Source organism: Vicugna pacos, chromosome 3 (genome assembly GCF_048564905.1).
Source record: "Vicugna pacos chromosome 3, VicPac4, whole genome shotgun sequence".
In the NCBI taxonomy this organism is placed as follows: Eukaryota; Metazoa; Chordata; class Mammalia; order Artiodactyla; family Camelidae; genus Vicugna; species Vicugna pacos.
Window position 1 is genome coordinate 51,302,951 of NC_132989.1, and position 27,547 is coordinate 51,330,497.

Below are 27,547 nucleotides of genomic sequence, written 5' to 3' on the forward strand. Positions count from 1 at the left end.
GAGCCTACTGTCTACAGTTGAAATAAATAGAAACACCTTGTTTCAGGATGAGAGGTAAAACCTTTCCATCACTGTATTCTTTTTTCTGGGTTTAAGGCTACACTTGGATATGACCGTAATATGCTACCAATCATTGCTATTTGAGAGGTATTAGCACTGAATCTAGAAGTAGCTTCTTGGGCAGGCGATCAGCCAGGTGTTAAATGAGGATAGGAAGACTTGAAAACTCTCTCTAGAACCTGACAGCATGATTAATTCATATTTAGTGAAGTATTCTAACTTTCGATGAAAGGGCCCTTATAAATGAATAATAGTACTAGTGTATTGAAAATGATATCATATAGCAATAGAATATCCAGTAACATCTGAAACCTGTATTAACTTTGCAAAAGGTAGCCTAGACATATTGTTTGAGATGTTTTATAACCAATAATTAGATTTGAGGAAGTGGGTTCCCTAACAATCTGCAGTCTTACGAAGCGTAACAGCTTTGTCTATGTAGCCCTGATTACATAGTGAAAAGAAAATATGTGTGGTTTTTATTATGTTCCCTATTAGGAATAAACATTTCATTTAGGGAAAGATAAATATTCTGAGATTGTGATGTATAGTTTTTAAAATGTCTTTATTTAAACTATATTACTTTGGGATGCATTAGTATATCTTCAGAAGGGGAGAGAGAATGGGTCGTTTGAAAATCTAATCATATCATGATTATGTCACTCCTCAGCTCCAAATCTTAGTATTTTAATCACCATAAAAACCAAAGTCCTTATAATGGCCTACAGGGTCTGGCCCCAATCACTTATTCCCTACCCCAGACATACCCCTTTACCTTACTTCAACCCTTACCTCTCTCTAACCGGCTCATTCCACCCCAGCCATTCTATTTCCTCAACACAGCAGGCTTCCTTCGTGTCTTTGCTCAAAGGTCACCTTTTCACTGAGGCTTCCCCTGACCACCCTAGTTAAAATTGCATCAAATTCTTCCCTTTCCCCCAGCACACACATTTTCTAGCCTGTCCTTGCTTACTTTTCTCTATAGCATTTGTAGTGATGTACTATACGTATTTAGTATTTATTGTCTGTCTCCCATTAGAATGTAAGCACCATAAAGGTAGGGGTACTGGTCAGTTTTTGTGCTCTCTTGAACCCCCGGAGCTTAGAACAGTGTTTGGCACCCAGGAAACAAATATATTTTGATGAATGAATGAATGTATTGTAAACACAATTAGCATAGTGATGTTGAGTTCTTCAAAGGGGTTTTCTTATTTATTCCACAGGTAGAAATTATTTACACGATTATTAGCGTTGTTAATTTTAGGTATGCAATGTACACCAAAAAGAATATTACACATAAATGGTTTTAAAGTTCCTTAATTTCTATTCCTTCAGTTTTGGGGAAGTGGACGCTAACAGGTGGTTATGCTGTGATGTCCATGGCTGTGGTGATGACGGGGTGGGGGGGGATTTCCGTTTCTAGGGAGGAAGATAGGTAGAAGTCTTACGATGACGCTCGTGGAATCCAGTCCAAAGTACTGTATCTGAGGCTGCTTGATTCTTGGAGTCCAGACCTAGCCTGGTTTGATAGGTAGCAGAGGAAGAAAACAGCTGGATTTTTTTTTTTTTAACCGATCTCCTGATGTAACTGTGTTTACAGCTTTCCTGGCAGCACCCAGGGGGAGCTTTAGTATCACCACTGAACCCCTGGTTCTCAGTCCCTGGGCTCTGGGAAGGAGTGTGTGGGTCTGAGGGCCCTCTCCCCATCACCTCGTGGCAGCTGGGCCGCGCGGCCACGCCGCTCTTTCCGGTTGGCCCCGGCGACGACAGGTGAGGCGCGGCGGAGCGCCGGCTGCACAGCCTGCGGGGCCAGGCGCCCGCGCTCTGCGCCGCCGGCGGCCGCGAGCTGGAGGAGGAGAGTCCCAGCGGCGGCGGCGAGAGCCCCTGAAGAGGGACGACAGGCAGGCGGGAAGTCTTCCCGCACGGGGGCGCTGCCACCTGCTCAGAGGAGGAGCCAGAGCGGGACCCGGTTTATCGCTGCTCCGACGCTCTGGAGTCGGGAGAACCCATCCGGATCATGAAGGGCTGCAGAGGTATCGAGAACCCGGCTTTCGTCGCCTCCAGTCCAGACACCCCGCGCCGTTTGTGTGCATCGCCCTCTAACGTCGAGGTCTCTGTCTTGTCCACCAATACCCGGAGAAAGGATTCGCAGCCACAGGAGCCTCAGGAGCCCCAGAAGTCCCCGGAGCCACCTCTGTCTTCAGTAACTCCCGCTGGCTCCCAGGAGCGGCCCCGGCCAGAGTCCCTGTCCGAGTTTGAGGAGGGGCCCTGCGGGTGGGGGACCTTCCAACCTCAATGCCTCCAGCGCTGCAACACGCCCCAGGGCTTTCTGTTTCACTACTGCCTCTTGGCCCTTACGCAAGGTAAGGTCCAGCGCGGGCTCGCGAGGGCGGTGGGCGAGCGGAGCGCGAGGAGGCGCGTCGGGAGCCGGCGGGGCGGAGCGGGCAGGGGCGCCTGTGGTCGACGCGCTGAGGCGGTCTTGCGCGGTCTTGCGCGGTCTTGCGCGGTCTTGCGCGGTCTTGAGACTCGCAAGCGCTCGCACCGACGTCAACCAACTAGGTTCAGGCTCCCACATTTTAGCTTTTCTTTTATCGCAGCATTTAAAACTTGCCATACAAGCTTTTTCTCTTTAGTGTTCTACCTCAGTCTAGCAGATTAACTTTATGCAAAGAAGATGGAATTTACTGGAGCCTTCCCTCGGGAACCGTTTGCTCAGGGGGCGCGGCGGAGGGAATCCACGGTACATTACAAAACCGTACATTTTGCTAAACCCCTTTATTAAAGGGATTTTTACATTGTTTCTGCAACAGAAGAATTAATAAATTTGTAGTTGAGGGTAGGATAGTTCTCAAAGGAGAAACTTGTTGAAAATATATAGTATAGATTAGAGCTAAGCATTCATGTTTTGTGAATATAGTTTGAGTATATTGGAGGCACAGGTGGAGCCCAGTGAGTAAATCAGCAAAGGCTTCAGGCGTTATTGACTGGTAAGGCATTTCAAACATTGTATCTGTTTTGTTCAGAACCTCTTTTAGATTCTTTTGTGAGTTACTGAAGAAGTCCAGGTTTATACCCTCAGGAGTTTGCAGTCTAAGCCTGGTTTGGAGAAGTGAGTAGTAGAGCAGAGGGACAATGGCTGCCAAGAAAGCAAGCATGCAGAGAATGAAAGAAATGAGAAATTGCACTAAGGTGACAAATTTGGAGGGGGGGGGGGGCATTAAAATGGAGCACCTTGAAGGACATGCTGAAAGTTAGTTAGAATTTGATGGTATGTAGATATTTTTTGGTCACTTGAGTCATAGTTTAAAAATACTTTGTAAAGAGGCAATCAAGGACTGATTAAAAGAAATGTAATCCAAAAAATGTATTTTGGAGGGAAGGGGTTGGTAATTGCTTTTTTTTAAGATTTAACAGAAGACTAAATCTAAATATTTTCTTCCTGTTCTTCTTATTCCTGCTCCACTGTCTCAAGGGAACTCACTGTCCCTTGCACAGGTTAGGTACTGAGTAAATATTTGTTGATGGCAAGTCAACTGCATTTCTTCTACCAGAACAGTTTTGTGCTTGAGTTACTTCCCTTCCACCTTTCTAGTCTCCACCAAAGTCTTTCAATGTCTTGATCTTAGTTACCCAAAATTAGTGATTGTGAAGCAGCTTGATGTCAAAGGACAAACAAATGAAAAGTTCAAAGAAATTGGACACAAGTAAAAAATTTCTTGTCTTGTGTTTTATATTAAAACGTATTCTGAAATTTCAGTATTATTCCAGAATACATCATTTTATATATATAATAAACATCAATTTAATATAAAGTGTTGTTTAAAATTATTAGCAGCTATAATTAACATTCTTAGAAAAATGTGTCAAGTTTAGCTTGGAGCTAGAAATCTCCAATTTAAGAAGCATAATCTGAGATGAAAGTGATCTGATAAATTAATTCTTGTTTCAGTTTAAGTTTGAATGACTGAAAACATTGGAAAAACGGAAGAGTATTTCCATGATATATTAATAGGTGTTTAATGGGGAAAAATAACCCCCAAACTTACCAAGTCGGTTTACTTAACCTAGCATTTCTCAAAACAAACAGAATTTCTCTTAGCACTAAATTTCCCAATGTGCCTCCTATCTTCATGCATTTACAATAGACATGCCATGTAATATTTCATGAAATTTCTTTCTTTAAAAGCAGAGTTACTAGGACTTGTGTAGCATATAATTCACATTAGGATTATAGGCTTAAAATGCCATCTTTCGACAAGAGGTTGCAAATTTCCTTTCTCAAAAAGTTTTACCATCAAGACAATGAGTTTTAATGATTGACTTTTAATCAATATGGCAAGTGTGCTGGGAATTTGGTTTTTGGATGGGAAATTTTCAAATTCTCAGATAAATCTTATAAATATGTCATTCCTAGATACTTTAGAAATTTTATCTTGAAACATCAAGAATTATAAATTGGCTTATAGATTTATTAAATTGGCATAAAAGTAAAAATCATGTTGAGAGTTTTAAAACTTGTTGTGTAAATTTTCTTGAAATATATTTCCAGTTACAGTCTTGATAAAGCAACATGTGAAGAAATTTTAGAGATCATGGTTTGTGTATACTCTTTCTATTAATTAATGAATGAAAACAATACACAGTAGCCCCTTAAGAGAGAGGAATAACTGGTTAAAAACTTTGTATTTTGATCAGATGCTCTTTATTTTCAATTTATAGTAACGTTTAAACTTCTGTAAATTTCATCTATATCCAAACAGGACATTTTTGTTAAGTCAGTCAAAATTGGATTTCCAGCTTTTCCACGGTTACTTTATATTCCTTTATCATAGTTACAATAAGCAGATGAAATGTAAGTTTTTTCTTTTACTGTGCACATGATTTAGAATGCCACTGGTTGAAATAAGAGTTTTAGGCCATGTTTATTTTTGCCCCAGGAACTTTTAAATGATAGCTGTAATGTCTATAAGAGTGTTAGAAGAAAAAAAGAGGTTTCAGAACTCAGTTTCACCTTTCTTAAGACTAAGTCAGAGATCTCATGTTATAAGTATGTTTAAGAATTGAGTAATTTGACCTCTCAGGTCACCTGTACATTTTGTACTTTTCCAAGTGAGATCCATGGGAGTACATGGCACTTGGAAACTCTCTAGCAAACCAGCTTCGTAAGACCAGTCTTTTTATTTGTCATTTAAAGAAAAAAATGAAGTGTACTGTCATTCAGTATGTGATAAGCATCAATTTTATTTAACATCTGAAAATTCATAAGGGTATAATTTTAAAACGAACTGATTCGTAAAGAAGTATGTTTGGGTTGCTTAGCTTTGAAACTTTGAGGCTTTTAAAATTGGTACATTTATAGAAATATCAAAAGAAAGGAACAATCCAGCTTTAGTATGTTAATAATCATAGTCTACATGGTACACTTGTAATGATGCACATAAATTTCGTCTTCTCTCTTTTAGGTATTGTAGTAAATGGCCTGGTAAATATTAGCATTTCCACTATTGAGAAGCGCTATGAAATGAAGAGTTCTCTGACGGGCTTGATATCATCAAGCTATGATATCTCATTCTGTTTGTTGTCTTTATTTGTATCATTCTTCGGTGAAAGAGGACACAAACCAAGATGGCTTACATTTGCATCCTTTATGATAGGATTGGGAGCACTTGTATTTTCATTGCCAAAATTTTTTAGTGGAAGATACCAGTTGGGTTCCCTTTTTGAAGGTAAGTCCCTGTTGTGTTTTTGTTTGTGTTAGTTTAAGAAGCAGCGTGAAACCAGGCCGTTAGCTGTCTATTGTCTCTCACTTGTACAGGTAATTAGGGTAAGGGCTTAAGTCTCTTCCACTGCTCACTGCTTTGTTGTGATGTGAATTGTGTGAAGTAGGAGATTACAGATAAGATTGTGCATTATCCATTGCTCCAGTGGTTCTCCAAGTTTTTAATCCTGTAATACTCATTCCCCACATTACACACAATCCTCCTCAAAAAAGCGATGGCCTGTTTTGCTTTGCAGGTACTGTGACCTCATTAGGGTTCTAAGATCTCTAGTCTTCCTTTTGTGGTTTTATTTGCTGTACTTACAGCTCTACACTGTGGACAAGTTGACTCCTGATTTGAGAAAAAGAGGTGACTCTTAAAGGAGTGGAGCTTTTCCTGAGAACTGAAACTGGCTTTACTTTTGACTCTCTAGTTTAGAGACACGGAACTTCCTGAGTTACCTAAAGTGTTGCTCTGGTTATTATATTATTTAAAGTCTCAGAAAGGAAGTTTGATTATTTATATTTCTTCCTTTTTTTTCTCCCCAAAGAATCCTTTTTAAGGGAAAAACAATTATATTAGAGTCAGAGGAATGTGCTAATGAAAGTAAATCTTAACATTTTTTGTTCCTCCTGAGACTTTTAATAGCAAATACTGAAATAAAATCAGAAGCTTTAAGAGGTTAGGTAAGTGAAGTAAAATCTTATAGTAAGAAGAAAGGGGAACTGGGGCCAGCTGTACTGTAGACATTATTTTGAAAAGTTTAAGATTGTTGTATTTGTATTAACATTGAATAATTAATATTAAAATGTTAACACTTCCCAAGGTCTATTTCTCAATTAGAGAACAACAACAAATAGTAAGGTGTTAAGAGTGTACTTAGTAAGTAAGCAGACTTCATTTTGGAAATAAAAATAGAATATGCAAGCATATGGGTCAAAAGAAGATAATTTTAAAATGTGGTATAGTTTGGAATGAATGAAATAGGTGAATATGTTATCAGCGGAAAGAACAGTTACTAGATTCTACTACATTATCTAAGATTTGACAAGATTTTATCAGGCCAACTTTACATACTTTCTTTGGGGGTACTTTTAGAAACAAGATATGGAGGTGTCAGTATAGTACCTTTGAAATTTTAATCATAAGGGATAGTCTAAATTTTAGTCTGTCACAAAGAAGCTCAAAACTGATTCTATGACAGCAAAAATGTTACTGTGCTTATAGCATTTACATAGTAATCTTAGTATTGAATCTAATCCCTCATTCTTCCAGTTGGTCAGATGCCCTGCTTGTTGTTTTTGTTTGTTTGTTTGTTTGTTTTTAAATTGAAGTATAGTCAGTTTCCAATGTTGTAAATTTCTGGTGTGCGGCATAATCGTTAGGTCATACATATATGTACATGTTTGTTTTCATATTCTTTTTAATTACAGGTTACTACAAGATATTGAATATATTTCCCTGTACTGTACAATATAAACTTGTTGTTTATCTACTTTATATATAGTAGTTAGTATCTACAAATTTCGAACTCCCAATTTATCCCTTCCCACTCCTGCCCCCTACCCCTGTAACCATAAGTTTGTTTTCTGTTTCTGTGAGTCTGTTTATGTTTTGTAAATGAGTCCATTTGTCAACTTTGTTAAAAGATCTGACTCTCTAAACTGAAACATAAGCACCTACTCCAGCACAAAAGACTGATCTGTCCTCAGCAGTCTTGTTAGGTTCATCTCTTGCAATACACGTGTTGAACTGCAGTCAGTCTGAACAATTTATATTTCCCAAGGGGAAATGGCCACAAATTAAGATGTGTGTATGGCCAGAGATGAAGCCAAGAAGATTATTGAAGCCAGATTATACACTTTTAGTACATTATTGTATATTGTGCAAGTTTTCACCAAATTCATATTGATATTTTTCATTATTTTAGGTAAAGGAATTGGCTGATCTGTAAAATTTCTACTCTAAATTAAGATTCATAATTTAAATAATAGTTTGTGGCAGATGAAAACAAAAACTCAGGTTGCCCTTATGTTGTTTGCTTTCATATGATGGATATTTACTGATATGGAATACACATGGTGCTGAGAAAATAGAGGTGGCACAGTTTCATGCCATTTGGATTTTATATATTAGTGGGAGGAAATAGAAAATAAATAAATGAACAAGTTAATGGAAGATGGAGGTGAGTGAATAAAGGCAATAAATAGTGTGAAGTAATAGTGTACAAAAGGGAAAATATGTGGGCAGGGGAAGGCTGTTGTGATTAAAAAGTGGATAATGAGGAGCCAGCCTTGGAAGATGATTTCCAGGCTGGAGAAAAAAAGTGATCACGGGCTTTGGAGCCAGAAACAGCTCGATAGGTTTTCAGAATTGTCAGTTTTGGCCAGTATGATCAAAGCAAGGGAGAATGTGGCATGAGATGAACTTGAGAGGCAGGTAGACCCCAGCATGAGGCACTTGAATTTGCCTTTAAGTGCAATTGGTAGTCTTGAGAGAGTTTTACACAGGGAAGTACAGGTCTAATTTATGTTTTTAAATGGTCATTTGGCTTCTTTGTTCTGAAGGACAAGAGTAAACGGGAGGAAATTGCCCAGGAGGTTTTTACTATAGTTCAGGTGAGCCATAAAGGTGATTTGGTAGCAGGAGAGGTCTAGAGAACTGACTGATTTTCAATGTATTTTAGAGGAAAAAGAGATGGCACTTTGTAGTGGATTGATAGTGAAAAAGGAATAAATAATGACTCCTTCAATTTGGCTTGACCTACTGTGGCCGTTTACTAGAATGCGGAAGACTAGGTAGAACAGAAATGGGAATGAAAATTGAGAATTCAGGTTTGGGCTTAAGTATGAACTGCGTATTGTACATCCAGTGTTGCAATATGTATCTTTGGACATTTATGTGTTTACTTAAATGTGCAAGTCATTCTTTATTCTTCATTCCTAGAAATGAAAATACCTGTTTGAAGGGCTTCCTCATTCTAATTTTTGGTAGATAATGTCACACTAACTTTTAGGAAGGGATATACCAGCTACTCTCCAATATATGAAAGTGCCTGGTTGCTGTTTTGAATTTTTTACATTCTTTTTTTCCTGAAAGTTTTCCTTAATAGAAATGTCACTGTGGTATGTTTGTGTGTATGTCCAGGTGTTTACAATGTAATGGGTACAAAACTCAGGACTGAAATTACGTTACATATGTACAGGAACCTAGACATTTACAAACAGAAGAAATGTTAAAATTATAAATCCCTTCTTTTATAGTGTAGAACCTTAGGACACGAGGTGAAGTAACTTTATAGTGATTTCATAGGTAGTCAATAACAATTAAAATTAATACTAGTTTTTATGTTTTGTTTAATGTTTTAAAAATTTTTAATTATTACTCATAGGTTTATTAACTAAATCGAATAATTTCAATTCTTGTGAGTTTAAACCATTTCTTCCCCAATTTCAAATAGTCAGTTTTAATGGTCTGTACTTTTTAAAAAACATAATAACTTGTCTGCTCAAGTGAATCAATCCACATTTGCAAATAAGGGGTCCTGTAACCAAAAATCTCAGTTATTTGTCCAACTCTGATGTGGAAGAAAACTGAAGATTTAAGTGAGAAAAGGAAAGCAAATGAGTTAAAAGCTTCCTGTAAATAAATTAGAAGCAAGGAATCGTACAATCTTCTTAGATAATATTACATAAATGACCTAAAGAGCATAACATTAAGAAGTGTATTATTAATTGAAATCAACATATAATTTAATTTGAAACTGACATTGAGAGAATTAACGTATTCCCCTGTGTACTTTTTTGTTGCTATTGTTTTTTGAACTGGAGGGAAACCAAAGTCAGTTTGTATGAGACAATCTCTTTAAAAGAAGATTAAGGTAATATAATATAGTTGGTAAGTAGAAGAATACAATATATGAAATATGATAAGCATGTATAATTTCCACAGGTGTGAGGATAACACAAAAGGAGGTTAAGAGTTAGCAAAAAAGTAAACAAGTGTGGTTGGAAACAGCTTGAATTTTCTTTTGTTCTATTAAAAAAATTTAAGTAGGTTTGGGAAAGCATTTTTTTAAGAGAAGCTTTTATGGAGACATAAGGGTTAAGGTGAGTATCTAACTTTGAATGGAGATAATAACATTTACCCAAGAGGGGTTTTGCTTGTTATTTTGTTCGTTATTAGACACACACCCCAAAAAGGAAGAATTAAAATTAGGGGAGGTAGAATGTTTCTAAGGGCTAGTTTTGGTATATGTTAACCTGAAAATAGAATAATGTCATAAAACATTTTCAAGTAAATCATATTTGCCACTCACTTTTGATATATTTTAACATAACATTGACATAACACAACTTATTTTAATCTAACGTTTAAATACTTAAAAAATATAACAAATAAATCTTTACCACATAAAACTTTGTTTTCATCCAAGCACTTTTTAGTTTCCTATGGAAGATTGTTAATTTAAGGTTGCTAAGCAAAATAATCTTTTCTTCTCTTAGAGACTTTGGGGCAGGGGTCATTAGTAAATACTTGGGAATTGTACAGAAGTAATTACTAAATCTAGTAAAGCTCTTTTTCTTTATTGGATAAGTTTTCCTAAGTTCTATTCTTTCCTTGTTTTCTCCTTTCCATCCCTTTCTCTCCAGAAAATGTAGCTGTCAACACTTCCCATTTGCTTCCTCAATAAATTTCTAATGTTTTAGAAATGGTACTTCTGGGAGAATCCTGCATCAAAGGACTTTGGTTACATAGGGTAACTACTTAAGAGAATTGAACTAGGAAAATGATTAGAGTGGGACTCAAAGTTGGACTTAATTTTTATTTTGTTTTGTCTTTGCCTTTTATTATTAAGGATTTTTTTTTTAAATAGGGAATGCTAGCCTAGATTGGAGAAGACATAGGACCAAGGATCTTAGAGTTTTCAACCACCAGTTCAGTACAGGATGCTTTAATTTTGCTTGGCCCCTGAGTGTTCTTCCTTCTTGATACTGCTTCTTCCTTATGGAAATCACTTTTATTTTTCTTACATTTTAATTTTAGTGTAATGAAATGAATAAAGAAGAAAGGTGATTTCTTAGGCTAAAAGACATAATGGTGTAATAAAACTAATTATTTGAAAAGATTTTTAAATTTAATATACACAGTAAAAAGCTAGAGCTAACTTTTAGGGATATGCAGTACTGCAGATGAAACTGTCATGATTTTTAATATCAGAGGCACTTTACTCTTCTGCAGAGTTCCTGGAAAATTTGAATTATCCTGGATGATTGCTACCCTTATTTCATGTCCCATGGAGATCCTGATTTAGTAAGTCTAGAGTAGAACTCAGGAATTTAAATTTTTAAAAATTACCCAGATTATTTTAGCACTCCATTTTGGGAGATATGTTTCTAGTTTAGTGTTTATTTATTTTGTCAGGTCGACTGTGGGCATAAAGAGAAAGGTTCCTTTCATTTCAAGATTATTGCTTTATATTTTCATTTAAAATAGGAGTTTCACAACCATCATGAAATACTACATACCTTAATGCAGCCGGTTTTGTTGAAATTCAAGTGACCAAACTTCTGAAATAGAGGAAACTCACAGAGAAAAATAAGGAAATATGGAAATAAGGAAAGCATGTGTCAATGAGATGTTAGCACAAACTCAGTTCTGCCCACAGCTATAGTTTGCACATAGGTACAAATCTGAAAATCCATGGCCTTGAACAACATTTCCCAAAGTATAATCTGCACGGCACAGTTCTGTAGGTATTTAGAGTATGTTAGACATGTGTCCCGTAGTTCAGTTAGTTTGGGAAAAGATGAAAGAGTGGTGAATCACTGTAAAAATGAATGCATTGTGTGACTCTTGTGATGTGTAGAGTTCTGAACTTACTGACCAAGGGACTTCATTGGTTTGCTTGTCCCTTTTACCTGCTTCCACTACTCACTTTTCTTTTCTTCCCCACATTAGGTTTCAGTGAACAGGCTTTGGGAAAATTTGCTGTATGCTGTCTTATGTCTAAGTATGTGACTTTGAAACCCTTATTCAATTTAGAAATTTCTTTATGGCCAGCGCCTAGAACAGCGTGTGATCGTCAGTAGGTACTTAAGAAATGTTTGTTGGGTTGTCAGAATATATGAATGGATCCCTCCAATGGAGGCATATTACAAGTCTGATGACTTATCCTTCCATAAAAGGTAGTGTGAGTAGGTAATGGCAGATAAGAGCAGTTTGGGATTCTCTGTTCACATTTTCCATAAACTTGACTTTATGAAATGAATATAGTCCATTAAGAATAATGGGACATTTTCTTTTTTTTTTGGCCACTGACTTGGGAAGAATTGTGTTATCAGAGGCAAATATTATTTGCTGTGAGTGATCTTTATGGGTAAGATTTGGGATCTGAAAAATTTGCAACAGGAAAAAAGGAAGCTAAAATGAGAAGCATACTCAGAAATAGTAACAAAATGCTTCGATACTCTACTTTTGTCTTAATTACTTGCCAAAATACTGATTTCACTACGTGCCTACTGCACTTCTAAGGTGGTGCTAAAATTTCAGAATTATTTTTTGATAAGCTGTTAGTAGTGATTACCCTTATTTACCTTCATGTGTGAAATAAAAGGAAATGCTCTGATAGAACAGTCAAGTTAAATGTAGGCATAGTTGTGTCTAACTAGATATAATGTATGGGAGCTGATGATTAAGCAATGCTTTCTGTAGCTTCCTGTAAGATTGGTAAAAATGTGGCTTGTGACGAGAAAGAAATGAGGAAATTCTATTTTCTTAGCCCCTGTTCTTAAAAATGCACAAATTAGCCATGTGTTTTAATGTACTTTTTTCTCTTTTATTTTAATGCTGTTAGCACATTACATTGAGTGGAAATATGCAGCAGCATAGCAGGGATGTTAAGGTCAGGCAAAAGAGTTTAAATTTTTGCTTGAACACTGTATGCTAGGGCTGTATGACCCTGCACACATTTCTTCAACTATAAATCATGATGATGATAATAACTGCTACCTCATAGGAAATTATACACAAACAGTGACAAGGCAGTGCTAGGTGTAGGTAGGTGCTCATTAAATAGTAGCAATGAGTAACAATGATATTTATGATAATTAAGTAAGAGCTATACTAGTGTAAAAAAAAAAACTGCCTTTCTTGGTTTGTTTAGTTATTGTCAGTGGTAGTTACAGGACGATACGTACAACTAAAAACTTTCAGTATGATAACATATTTTTTTGTAGGTGCCACTTGATATTGACATATCCCAAAGTCTGGCTAAATACTTTCCAAGTAACATATTAGAAAAGATTTTAATTAGATATGTTTCCAGGATTGTCTCCGCTTTATGAGATAAGAAAATTAATTTATTGGTGTAGTTCAGACTAATTGGATCCACTCAAAATAAAATATTAAAATATTGCTTTCTAAATAGCCAAGTTTCCTCTTTTAAAATATCATTAATTTTTTCCCCTAATTTTAAACATGATGTTTCCCTTTGGAATACAATCAGAAGATAGAAAAATACAAACAAAAATGGTATTTAAAAGGGAAAAAAAAGGAATGAAAAAGTAAGGAGATAAAAATTTCTCATGATAACCCAGCCTAGATAACACACTGTCAATATTGTTAAGCCTTTTTAATGTGTACACACATCATACATGTATTCTCTAGTAGTCACGCATAATTACACTTTTACACTGCATAGTTATTAACACACATTCGTACCTGCACTAACCTTCATACATATTCATACATCTTTACATCACGTTTACACTTACACATACAAATGCACATTTTAAGAAAAGAAGGTTTTGTACTTAAGAATATCTGCTTTTTTAAATTTAGACTATACATTGGACATTGTTATATATTTAAAAAGACAAAGCTGCAGAATACTTATGCTTTTGTATTATTTCATTTTATATGTAGTCTATTTAATCAACCCTCTTTTGCTGTGGTTTTTATTAATTCATTTTATTTTTCTGGTCAGAAGAGTTCTTTTTTTTTTTTTAACATTTTTTATTGATTTATAGTCAGGTCAGAAGAGTTCTATTTGTCACTGCAGACAATTTGAATAATACTAAGAAGTGGGAAGAGAAAAAACCCAATTCATTATTATTCTTTTCTTAGGAAGAACAACTTTGGGATTGTGTTAATATTTTTATTGTGCCTGTTTCTTATAGAATTAATGTAATATTTTGCATAATTTGCAACCTGTGATTCTTATTCTTGCATAGCATTCCATTTTATATTTTAACCATTCGTACAGAGTTAAATATTTACATTTTAAAAGTTTTCCTTTATTGGGGGGAGGGTATAGCACAAGTGGCAGAGCGCATGCTTAGCATGCACAAGGTCCTGGGTTCAATCCCCAGTACCTCCTCTAAAAATAAATAAATGAATGAACCTAATTACCTCCCCCCTCAAAAAAAATGCAAAACAAGGGGATTAAAAAATCAGATAATAAAAATTTTCCGTTATAAATGACTTCATGATAGCATTTTTCTGTTTAAAGATTTTACTATATTTTGGTAATTATGCAGTAATGAACATTTTGGAACTGACTTTTTTCTCTCAGAATAATTCTCTGAAGACTCATCAGGACTGAGTTTATCAATTTCTTGTTCCTTCTTGTTGCTAATTAGTAGGTATTTACCACAATTTGTTTAACCATTTGCCTACTGAAGGACGTCTGGGTTGATCCAGTTTTTGGATATTAAAAATGAAGTCATGAACATTTGTGTACAGACTTTTATGTGATCATAGTTTTCATTTCTCTGGGGTAGATGTCCAGGAATAAAACTGTTCAATCATATGATAGTTGTATACTTAGTGTTCTGAGAAACGGTTAACTATTTTTGAGAGTGACTATACATTTTACATTCTCATCAGCAAGGTATGAGTGATCCAGTCTGTCTGTAGCCTTGCCAGCATCTGGTTCGTCATTATTTTGTATGTTAGCCACTCTGATAGGTTGTAGTGAAGTCTGATTATGGTTTAATTTATATTTTCCTAATGGCTAATGATGTTGAGCGTCTTTGCTTGTGTTCATTTGCCATCTGTCTATCCTTCGTGTAATGTTGTTTCAGGGTTTTTGCCCGTTTTCTAACTGGATTGTGTATTTTTTATTTGTGAGTTTTGAAAGTTACTTATGTATTATAAGTACTAGATCTTTTTCAGGTAGGTGGTTTGCAAATATTTCTATTTAGTCTGTAGCCTGTCCTTTTCAACCTCTTGACAGGGTTTTTCACAGAGCAAATGTTTTGAATTTGGGTGAAGTTCAATTTATCACTCTTTTCCTTTTGTTGTCAAGTCTAAGAATTCTTTGCCAAGTCCTAGATCCCAAAGATTTTCTTTTCTCTTTCTCAAAAAGTTTATAGTTTTCCATTTAACTTTGTGATACATTATGAGTTCATTTGACTCTCTCTATATTTCCAGTTAGCATTCTCTATTTCCTTCTTTTAAAAACCCAAATGTGGAAGAAGTATATTTGTCACAAGAAAATAACCATTACCAGTTGGACAGGGGAAAGTACACAGCAGTCACTTGGTTCAGAGGAATCCCGAAATCCCACTGGGAAGATGTCATGCTTGTTCCCTGAGTAAACCCTACTTCTGCTTCTTGGGAGGGGGCTTGTTCATTGTTCTTTGTTGGTCTTTTTTTTTTGTAATTATCCTTGTCTACAGAATTAAGGCAGGCAGATGGAGAATATTTCCTTTTGATGCTTTGAAGTTGTATCAACCTATTTCTTGCCTGTAGAAATTAAGGGACTAAGGGTCATTTTAGTACTCATTCAGTTATAATCCCTTAGAAGAGGCTAATGGTTTATTTGATAGTGCAGATGTTTCAAACAGTGGTTTCTTACCTAATTGATTCAGGTGAATGTGCCAATAACCACACTCATAGTTTTGCATTATCTTGTCTTTCTTAACCTCCTCTCTCTCTGGACTTAATTAAGCTTATCAGACTTAGTGGGAGAGTTGTACCCTAAGGTACTTTTCTCTGAAACATACTTTCCAATTAAAAGTATTTGCTCGGGGCTCCTAAATCCATTCAGTGTCATTAACAATGAGCAGGGCCATAGCCTTGATTTTATCCATGCCACAGCCTGTTTTAATTGACCTTCGTTGCTCAAAGGCTTTCTGAGTTCTGACTTCTGGAAGATCTTGCAGCAGGTATGGGCAGTGTTTATGGCAGACAGGAGGAATGTAGGGAGCCTCTGGCAAGTCTCCTTAGGGAAATCACAGTAAAGACCCTTAGGTTTTTCTAGTAAGACCATGCTTTTCCACCTGAATTATTCTCCATTTGAAAAGCAACTCTTGGTTTGCTCCCAGACGCTGGTATGTTAGACATAGACATGATTATGAATATTATGTGACCTGAACTCCCCATCATGAAGTGTGTGTTGTCTGCTGTAACAAATCGTCAAGTTAGACATGTGAAGTGCCATTCATTGTTAAATGGAATGGTAGAGCTAAGTGGGTTTGAAAGGCACACATGACTGTATAGGCAAGCATCTCACGCTACTAATCTGCTTGTTTTTATTGACTTGTACTTACCTCTTTTCAAATGGAGAAGGGTTATCATTATAGGCAGAAGTTAGCATGGCCTTAACTATGAAAACCTAAGTGTCCTTTTTATAAGGATTTCACAGAGTTCCTTATGACTGACTAACACAGGAGCTAGAAATGTAGCCTGGTTTACAGAGGATGGACAAGGTGTCCTGGCACCCACCAAAGGTGAACATCCCTCAGAAAATAGCCCCAGTCAGGCATGTCCCTAAAAGGCAGTAGTCAGTGGAAATTCACTTTTGATAGAAGAGAAGTCCTGAGGTACAGATTTATACTGATTCATGGACAACATTAACAGATAATGTTCTGGCCAGTTAGAAGCTTGGAAAAAAAACCAAAATGAAAGAGATGTGTAATATGCTTCTGGGCATGGACCTAGAATATAAAGCTGTTTTTGCCACTTGTTAATGCTCACTTGGGCATCCTTTGTGGAAGACGCTCTCAATCAGGAAGAAAATATGATCTGTCCAGTGAGTGTTAATTAGTATTTTTCCCCAGCCACTGTGGCACTTGTGGAATTGTCCCACGTGAAAATCGGCCAGATAGTGTAAGAGAAAGCTAAGCATGGGTTCAAAAACATGCCCTTTCGCTCCTCAAGGCTGGTCTAACTACCTCTATTGCAGAATGATTGCCTGATTTACCAGCGGCAGGGGCCAGTCCTGATAGCTGCTGGTTGGTTTGACAACATTCCCCAGGGCTAAGCGTATACCCCAGGGCAACCGAAATCTCTGTCCCCTGGTTGCAGTTTGTTCTCCTGAAATAAATATGTATTCTAGGTATGAATTTGTTTTCACTGCCTGCAGTGCTCCTACAGACACTTACAAAATGCTTTTTTCAGGATTATAACCTACAGTATCACTTCTGATCAAGAAACTTCATTTGCAGCAGAATTATGGTAACAAACTTGTGCTCATGAAATTCACTTGCGCGTCTTACTAGGTACCCCAACACCCAGAAGCTGCTGACTTGCTAGGATACTGTCTGTTGCGTTATCAGTTGCAGAATAAGACTTCCTTCTCTATAGAACATGGTATATGCGATAGATAAGGCAGAAACCGTTCTGTGTTGCTGGGTTCTCCATAGCCAGAATACCTAGGGTAGTAAACTAGAGAGTAGCAGTGGACTGGTGCCTCTTGCTACTGTATCTAAAAATTCACTTACATAATTTTTGCTTCCTGCCCTAGTCTTTATACTCAGTAATCAACAGGAAGAGAAGATGGTCACTGAACTGGCAGAAGTGATGCATCCTTGTTACCAAGGGGAACTTGGGTTCTTTCTAATCAGTAGCAAAAAGGAATGTATTTTGGACTGAGGGAATTCATCTGGGGGGTCTCTTATCATCCCCATGCCCTATAGTACTTACTAAAAGGAGAGCTGCGGCAACACGGTAGAGACAGAACAGCTGAAGACAAGTGTAGACTGTAAAATCCCTCACCAGTCGAAGGTCGGGCAGGAGGTAAGGGAAACGCGACCAGGATAATAGAAAAAGAAGTGATTGTCAGCTCAGGCTTTCTGACCAGCTACAGATGGAAGATCTGAAGAGCTTGTCAATTGTCCTTTTGTTTTAGTAGCATAAGTCCCATGGACTACATTGCCATGCATTTTTGCCTTTTGGCTTCTGGTTGGGTTCAGTCAATGGGAGTTTGCACACTGGGAAGAAGGAGGCTGTCCTGTATATTTCCCTGGTGAGCTCCCCAGCAGAGCAGGTGTGGAGGCTGCCTTGTGCCTCTACCTAAGTCCACGTTCTTGCAGGGTTCCAATAACCGCCTAGTGGTGGTAGCACCTGCTGTTTGTCCCCTTAACTCTGCTTTTGTTAAAGAAAAAAAAAACCACCCATGAAATAATCCACATCCATACAAAAATATTAAATTTTCTTCACTTACCTCTTTTGTCTCTGTCCTGCTGCAACTTTAACTCATATGTAAAAATATCTATATACATATCCAAATTGAATCTTTGAAGAAATATTTTAAGTTCCTCCTTCCAAATGACTGCTGTTTTGGAGTGAAATTGTGCTAATACTTCATAACAAATTGGGGAACTCTTTATTTTCTTCTCTATACTAGAACAATTTAAATAACATATAAGGATTGATTGTTGTTGATTGAGCTTTGATATCTGTTCTCCAGAAAAATCATTTCAGGTAGGTTGATTTTTGAGTTTCATTTTTGATTCCCATTTCAATTTATTCCAGAATATAGCTTCATTTGTCATTTATAATTAATATTTTTATTTTAAGAGATTTTCAAATTTCTTGATATATGCTTATATATTGAATTTTCTAATGTTTAAAAATTTTTTTATACATTTGTGGTCATTCCTATTATATTCATGGTATTAAATTCTGTTTTTCTTCTCTTTTAATGTAACAATGGCCTGTTAGGTCGGGGGTGTGTATTTTAGAGAAGATGAAGAGATTGTTAGATCTTATATCAAAAGTTTTTGTCTCAGGAACGGGGGATATTGCTCATTGGTAGAGTGCATGCAAAAGTTTTTGTCTTTTTATCTTGCTAGTAAGAAGCCCTTATAGAAATGTTTTGAATTCACATCCCTCATTATTTAAGTAACCAATTAATTTTATTTTATGTCACCATTAACCATGAAATGAATCTGTTAAAAGTTCTTAGGCTCTTTGAAGTTAATCTAATGGTTTACTCATGTGTAGATGAGGAAAGTAATAGTATCTCTTGCATGGGACTTTCCTGAGGATGAGATAAGATAATGTGTGCCAGTGAAGGACCTTGTATAAGATAAGCAGTCAGTAAACATCACTATTATTATTATTGCTGTTAACGTAAATGAAGATAAGATAAAAGTGAGGCATGGTAATCAAGAACCCAGTGAGTCATACAGGTTTATAGTCACTGAATGAAGAAAGACACTAGTAAATGCAGAAAGAATCTCCTTTGGGCAACTCAGGAGAGGACTTTTAACTAGAAGTAGAATTTTAGCTGGGCTAAACAATGAGTATGATAGCAGTAGGAAAAGCATATGGTACGTCATTATAGACAAGAAATGTATTATTGAATGCTTTTTATGTTTTAAACTTGATGACTGAAAAATGGATGTTATGAACAGATAATGGAAAAATCAAGTAGAGAAGTTGGTTTTCCGAGAAAGATTATGAATTTTGTCTTAGACATTTGAGGTAGAAATTTGTCATTAGAAATATAGCTCTGGTGCATAAGACATATTGAAAGTTCAAAATTGAGATTTGAAGTCCTCTTCACAGTTTCCACATCCATCACAGTGGATGTTTATTCCAAAGGAGATGGGTATTAAGAAAGAAGATGTAGAGCAAAATCCTGAAGTTTGGCACTAGGAATCATTAAGTGATCATTGATAATACTGACCCTTTAAGATTTAAGTCTGTCTGTATAGGGTTACATTTAAAATTTTTATTTACCTAGGGTTGTTTTGTTTCACTTGACACCTTTATCATACTTCAAACCAGTATTTTTCAAAAGTGTGTTTTATGGAACACTAGTTCTGTGAGATGTTAAACATTAATGGAGAAGGAAAGTAACTTGAATATATGATAGATGTTGTGTAAAACTATATCATGTTACATATAAATGCATGCGTATTAATCTAAGAGGAGAGGTGCAGTAATAGAGTACAGTGTTTCCCAAACTGATTTGACCAAAGCACCCTTTTGCTCATGGAAATTCTCAGAAGCCTAGGGTTCCATAAATTACACTCGGGGACATCTTGCTTTATAACTCTTTAGATGAGGGTTCAGCTCATTATGTTATAGCTCAAAGATCATGGAGAATACATGGGAGGATCAGAAGACTAGGAATCTGGTTATTGGGCTATGCAAAATCTGACAATGCATAGGGTGTGACTTTGGGCTGCAGTTTCTTCATTTGTAAAACAATTGCAGAAAGTTAATGTAAAGATTAGGCTAGGTAGGGAAGAAGGTAGTGTGTACTTAGCATGCACAAGGTCCTGGGTTCAATCCTTAGTACTCCATTTAAAATAAATATATAAATAACCTAATCCCCCCCATTAAAAAAATTAAAAAACTATTTAAAAAATAAAAGTAAAGATGATTAGGCTAGGAAACGTATGTGAAAGCTTTGAGTATTGAGAAGCATTGTAAAGTCCAACTGTGGTTATATAGTCTTTTTCCTCCTGAACAATACAATGTAAGTAAAATAGGATAGATTTCATTTCAGTGAAAGATTACTGTGTTATTTTTCCCAAGGTGCCATTGATATTTGTGACTTCAGTTGAACATTACATTTATAGGAATTTCTTATCTTATATTCTTATATTATTTAAGTACTCAGTGGCCTTTGTCCACCTCTTTTTCCTGAAATAATTTAGAATTACCCGTGACACTGGATATACAATATCCAGCTCACATTTTCTACAAAGAATATTCTTAAGAGTCCATATGTTTATGCAATTTGAAGTGTCTCTTCAAAGTCCAGTCGAAGCTTTGTCTTGGTATTAACTGTTGATGTTATGTTTCCCTGGCATCCAGTTATGAAGATTGAAGTATAAAAGATATACATACATATTTTTACATTTTAGGGACATTTTCTTAAATTATATTTTTGAGTATTTTGTTTCAGGATGTTCGTTTTTTTCCCTCTGATACTTCAGTTATGAGTATATATGATCTCCTTTGGCCACCTTAAATACTTAACATTCTTCTGCCTTTTTTCTTGATCATTCATTTTACTCACTTTTAAAATTTCTATATCCTGTGCCCATCACTGTGTTTTCTCAGTCTATGCACCCTTGTGGCCCTTTCAGTTTTACCTTCCTTTCTATGGAGTTTCAGCTTTTCCCTTTTATTTTTTTCCTGAGTTCTGCTAGCACATGTCTCATCTCTTCTTTCTTTTTCTTTTCCTTTTTCTTTTGTTTTTTTTTTAGGTGTCCCTGAAAAGGGCTTTCATCTCCTCTTTTTCTCTCACCACTTCTTTACTAAGTTATTTCATTTCTGCTTTGCCATAAAGATGCAATGTGTGTTCGCATTTTTCACCTGCTCTGTGAAAATATTTTTGTGGTCAGTGTTCTAATTTTAATTTTAATAAAAGTAATTTCCTCTTTTTTCTTACAACATCTTTGTGTGGGTGCTGTAGTAGGCTTTTTTTGGAAATCACTTTATTGGCTCAGCTAGTTCCCACTGGAGGTGAGTGATCAGGCCAGCCTCCCTGGCGGGTTGGTGGCAAAGGCTCTCTCAGCTGTTCAGTTCCCACAAATATAGACCTGAATTGTCTGTGCGATTCCTTGTGCTGCCTCTTCCCACCCACCCTCTCTATTTTTATGAACCAAAGCAGCCCAAGAATTCCCTGATGCCACCTGTCTTATCTCCTGTTCCTACGTCAATTGTCTCAGGCAACGGAAGTCTGGACTTCAGAGTGTTGCTCCTCACCTTCAAGAAGAGGGTTTTTTTTCTCTCCTGATTTCTCTAATCAGACTGGGCAAGAGCAGTCCTACCCTAAGCCCTGTGCTTAGAGGGACCCATATCACAGACACTGAAACTCAAAGATAATTTGTTTTTTCTCTTTAAAGTTTTGTAAGGAAGGTTTTTGGAAGATTGGTAACAGGATAAGTGAACAGGTTCTACGTTCTAGGAGAGGAATGTAGGAGTGAGCTACACTCTCCAGGCCACAGGGTGCTGTGTAGACTTGGGGATGGCCAAGTTTAAACCAAGATAACAGCTCTTTCTCCTTCTCCAGGGCAGTGGCTAAGAGATGGGAGGTGGAGCCAGTGAAGGAAAAGCACAGCCCTTCCTTGAGAAGAGAGGAAGAGAGGTTGATTTTGATTAAAATTAGCTGCCTCACAGTACCCGTTGCAGGTAACTAGGGAGACCAGGTGCCCGCAAAACTGTGCTTCTCAGGGGGCATGGGCGCCTCCTGGAAATACTGTCAGAAAACTGTGGCGGGGAGTGGAGTCCCATCTCAGGCTGCAGGATCCTTCCCTGCCTCTGGCAGCAGGAAACCGTGGTTCCTTTCCACTTACAGGTTCTGAAGGGAAGTACCTGGGGAGGAGCAGGCCGTGGGCCTCAGTGTGAGAGTGAGCTTGATATTTAACTTCTAAATATTCTGTTATGTGAATTTTCTTTTGTTCTTTTACCTATTTACCTTCAGTTCCTGCACATGTTAGTGGGTAGGAATGGACCCTGGTTTGTTCATTAAGTGAAATTCTAAGCCTTTTAACTGGCAAGCTTCCTCTATGTTCATAAACAATGTAGACGCTCCCTCTTGTGGTGTATTGTCAAATCACATGCTTTTAAATTGGTGTTTTAAGTGTTTCCCTTAGAAGTTTTTTGATTTCCCATTACAAGTTGAAATTCAAGGTTCAAATAGTTTCCTCAACTATTAATACCACAGAATTTACATAATAGGTAAATCTGGCTAGCTTGTTAAGCTGTGTTATAACAGATGCGATTTAATAAATTACTTGATAATTCTTGAGGTTCTCAGGGTGCATCTTTGAATTCAGTATTTTATGGTAGGCAAAAATATACCCTCTGGTAGTTGTTTGTTTGTTTGTTTTTCTAGGAATTGTTAATGTTAAATATTTATCTTTTGCCTTTATATATGCATAACAGCTTGGCTGAGCATAAAATTTCTGAGGCACATTATCTTTCATTGATTATTTTTTATCATTCCTTTACTGTCTTTATGGGATTAATGTTGCTTTAGAGAAATCAGATGTCAACTAAATGTTTTTTTATTTCTCTCTGCCTAAATCACTATCTTTCCTGACTGCTCAAAGAACTCTTTCTTTGTCTTTAAAATCCAGTCACTTTACAAGGGAATGTCTTGTTGAAAGTCCTGCATCAAAATTTCCAGGCACGTTCTATGCTTTTTTAAATTATAGATCAGTCTTCATTTATTTCAGGACAGTTTCCTAAATGTTACCTTTGAATATATATATATTTTCTGTTCTGTTGTTTCTGTCTATGTTTGATTTCGTTTGTCTGGATATCATTTCTATAATTTTCTCTCTAATCTTTTAAGTCTCAGTTTTTGTTCATTTGATTTTGTTCATATTTCTCAAGCCTATTCTGTCTGTCCTTGTAATTCCCATAATCTTTGTTCTCTCTTTCCCATTGCAGTGTGACTTTTATTTATATGATAGTTTTCATTTTTATTTCATGTCTTTCCAGAGTTCTTTTATCCCATTTTTTTCTTTTTTTAAATCCTGTATCTCGCCACATTTATGAGCTTATTAAATCCCCGTTTTCAACTTTGATTTTAAGAAACAATTGTTCTTATCATTTTTTTAAGTATGGAAATATGGTAATTGTCCTCCTATGCATTTGCTTTTCATTTTTGGGTATTATTTACTTTTGAATAATATGAATTCTAACTTGGCCAGCTTTTTGTAAGATGTTTATATTCAATTTCTATTGCTGCATGACATATTTTACAAACTTAACGACTTGAAAAAGCACAAATACGTTATCTTACCATCTCCATAGATCAATAGGCTGGCACAGCTCTGGGTTCTCTTGCTCAGTCTCAAACTCAGTGTCTGCTGCCGCGTTCTCATTTGAAACTGTAAAAAAGAATTCTTTTCCAAGCTTATTAAACTGTTTTGAAGTATCAGTTTCTTGGAATTGTTGAACTGATTCCTATTTCCTTGACAGTTTTCAGTAGGGCCTTCTCTCAGCTTCTAGACGCTCCCCACATTCCTTGGCACATGGTCCTCTCCATCTTCAAAGCCAGGAAGACTTGATAGAATCATTTTGCTTCAGATTTCTCTGATTTTCACTGCTGCTGTCCGCCAGAGAAAACCTCTGCTTTTAAAGGGCTCGCATGGTTAGATTATTGAGCACAAGCAGATAATCTCCTTTCTGGTTAATTCAAAACCAACTGATTAGTAACTTAAGTTAATTGCTAAGATTAAATTCCTCTGCAAGATCCCTTTGCCATTGTAACATAATCAGAGGTGTGATATTGTCATATTCACAGTCCCAGGAATTAGGGTGGGGAATCTTGGGTACCATCTTAGAGTCCCGCATAAAATAATATGCATGTAGGAAAGGGACTAGAACTCTGTTCTGGACAAGTGGGGATTCTCTTTGGTTGAAACAGATGTTCCTTATGAATAAGTAGGTTCTTTAGCTTTTACTTCCCCATATAGAAAGAATGCTGTTCAGATTTAGTATCTTTCTCTGGTATCTCTCCTCTATGACATACTGTTCTTTGTTCTGCCCCATCTTGCTTGCTTCTCAGTGACACTGGGTAGACAAGTATCCTTCATATAGGATGTTCACATGTATTTCTTAGTGTATTTAGTTTATTTTTCATGTCATACGTTGGTTTTTCTTCCATCACATCACCTAGCTTAACGTATGTGAAGCCTGATTTTTCGGTGTATTATTTTTTGTCTCTTTTTAAATTAATTTTGTATCTTACTACTTTACTAAATTCCCTTATTATTTTTAATAGCTTTTCCATTGGTTCTGGAACCAATTCAGTGTTGCAAAAAGACAGTTATAATTTCTGCAAATAGAGATGATTTTACCTCTTGATTTCCAATTCACAGGCCCCTAGTTCCTTTCTTTTTCCCTCTAATACAATATGAAAAGCTGCAGAGATAGTGCAAATCCTTGTTTGACTCCTGCTTTTAGCAATCTGTATGTGTGCATATATTGTGCATGTATGTATACACACTTATATACTCATATTTGATCATCTTAAAGAAATATCTATTCTAGTTTTATGTTGATAATTTAATTTGGTTGACATCAGTTATCTACTTAAAATCTAAGATAGTGGTTATTTGATTTTTCTAATTAGATCTAATATGTTAAATTTTAATAGACTTCTTTATGTGCTTTTTAAAAAGTCATGATGTATGTTTTAATATGTTGTTGGATGTTATTGATAATATTTTGTTTATTTTTTACAGTGATATTTATGTAGGAGATTGGTCTGTGGTTTTCTTTGTTATTAATCTTTTTCACTTGTTATTATCAATTTGTACTCAATTAACAAAAATATTTGGTAATTTTTAATCCTGTTTCTATGTTCTGAAATAATTTAAGTAGCATTAGGCTTATTATTATTATTATTATTATTATTATTATTATTATTATTATTGTTATTACTATTACTATTATCATCATCTTATTATTTAATATATAAAGTTTTGGTAAAATTAATTTCTGAAATATCTGGTCTTGGGTATTAACTGATTTTAAACTTTATTTGCTAGAAATTTGCTTGAAGTAGTCTTTTGTGATTTTTTTGAAAAGTTTCTTTACATTTCACTTCCTTTTTTCATGTACTATTTGTGTGTATGTAATTTCATTTTTAATTATGTTAGATAGTGGTTTACTTTACTGATTATTTCAAAGGATTTACTTTTGTGAACTTTTAAAATGAATACATTTTATTAATCAGATTTCTATTCACTTGTTAATCCCTTATTGTTTTTATTAGAGATACCTCTTAATTGCTTGCTTTTTTCTGTATTTTCTTTTCCTAAGCATTCTTTTGCATGTTGTTTTCTCCATAGATATTCTATGATAGTCATTTAGCCCCAGTGGTGGTAGTGCTGGGCACACCTCATTAATGTGTGTTTTATTTTTATATCTTTTTTATTTTGGCTTCCTTTTTTTTGGAGTTCTTTTTTGTTTGAATGAGGTGCTTTTGCTACAAATACTACTTTATTTATAGAATATAAATTTTGATGTGGATTGTTTCTAGTATCATCATTCCTGAGAAATTTTGGAATTATGATTTTTTGATCCAAGAATAATTTAATATAGTTTTTAATTTTTTTGAATCCAGGTAGAAGGGCCTTTTCATTTTCTGTTGTCTTACAAATTTCTAGGGCCCCCCCCCAGTTTGGTCATAGAATGTTATTGTTATTTACTCTTTGGAATGTATACAGGTATTTTTGTATCATAATATTTGGTCTTTTTTTTTTTTTAAGAATTGACCATGGAATCTAAAAATAGAAGGCACAGTTTTACTGGAGACTAGGATTTGACTTGTTTTCCTAAATTCAGTGGTGCTAATTATATTGTTTAGATATTCTCTATCCGTGCTTATCTTTAGCAATTTGCTATCTTAGACTTAGAAAGATGAAAATTAAAATCTGCTGTTTTAATTTTGTTGTCTATTCTTGTATTTCTGGTAGTATATGTTTAATTAAAATTGGTGCTGTATATTATGTTTATTTATATTTATTTATTTATTTATTATTTCTATGAAAGTTTAAGCCTTTGTTTATAATTGGTTGTTTTATAGTTTAAAAATTTTTTTTAGTAAACTTGCTTTTTTAGAACAGTTTTAGATATACAAAAAATTGTGAAGATATAGTTTCCATATACACCCTAACCATTTTGACCTATTATTAATATTAACGTCTTTCTTTGTGTGCTACATTTCTTATGATCAATGGACTAATATTGATACATCATGTATTAATGTTTACACTTGTTAGCTGAAGTCAGAACAGTAAACCCAGAGTACATGTGTGTATGTTCAGTTTTGCAATCTATCAAATAATAACAGATTGTTAGTCTAATCTATTACTTCCAGGAAAGTGAATATTGAAATCAAGAATTATAGTTCAAATGCCTAATATGACCAGAGAAGTATCACAAATAATTGCAGACCTACCCTAGTGATAAATAACAAATTAAGAGGTTGATGCCAAAATAGCCATCAACCTCTTATAACATGAATATACACAGTGTTATAGGGTGTATCTTAAGTACAAAATTTTTAAAATACATTTTTATGCATAGAATTTGCATCTGAAAATTTGATGACCAAGAACAGTTAAAGAATCTTCAGGATTGGTGCTTTGGGGGCCTGAGGTCTCATCAGTCAGAAAAAAAATAAATCTTGATCTAATATCAAGGAAATAAAAACAGAATTAGCTGAGAGCATTGTTAAAATGCAAATTCCTGGATACTACACCAGATTCAAAGGGAAAGGGTTGGAAATATATTTTTTTAACAAGCCTCTTAGTTCATTAATGTTATATAATGAGTTTAGGAAATATGGATTTACTATCACAACCAGGCTTTGAATGTGATTTTAAAAAAGATTTTAATCAAATCTTGAAGATAACCATTTTTTCTTAGAAGATATTCCAAAAAATATCCTAGGGACCCAAAGAGTGCTTCAAAAAATAAACTTAATAAAATAGTTTGAGCTGTAAAAAAGAAGT

The 27,547-nt window shown here is 35.6% G+C and overlaps 1 protein-coding gene and 1 long non-coding RNA gene across 13 annotated transcripts in view; one reads left to right on the top strand and one right to left on the bottom strand.

Moving 5' to 3' along the window:
* Positions 1-27,547, bottom strand: part of LOC140695611 (uncharacterized) — a 50,924-nt gene that overhangs the window by 2,684 nt on the left and 20,693 nt on the right. Inside the window, exon 3 of one of the 2 annotated variants that reach the window (XR_012071286.1) lies at positions 17,751-17,806. The exons of the other annotated variant lie outside the window; for it this stretch is intronic. This is a non-coding gene — a long non-coding RNA (uncharacterized lncRNA). The remainder of the gene's footprint in view (positions 1-17,750; positions 17,807-27,547) is intronic. 2 annotated transcript variants of the gene reach the window in all.
* Positions 1,459-27,547, top strand: part of SLCO4C1 (solute carrier organic anion transporter family member 4C1) — a 294,796-nt gene continuing 268,707 nt past the window's right edge. For 10 of the 11 annotated variants that reach the window (XM_072958339.1, XM_072958340.1, XM_072958344.1 and 7 more), the window contains exons 1-2: positions 1,459-2,423; positions 5,523-5,786. In XM_072958339.1, the coding sequence (XP_072814440.1) occupies positions 2,078-2,423; positions 5,523-5,786 (610 nt within the window). In that variant the 5' untranslated portion in view covers positions 1,459-2,077. The remainder of the gene's footprint in view (positions 2,424-5,522; positions 5,787-27,547) is intronic. The other variant, XM_006207972.4, reaches the window with a different exon arrangement.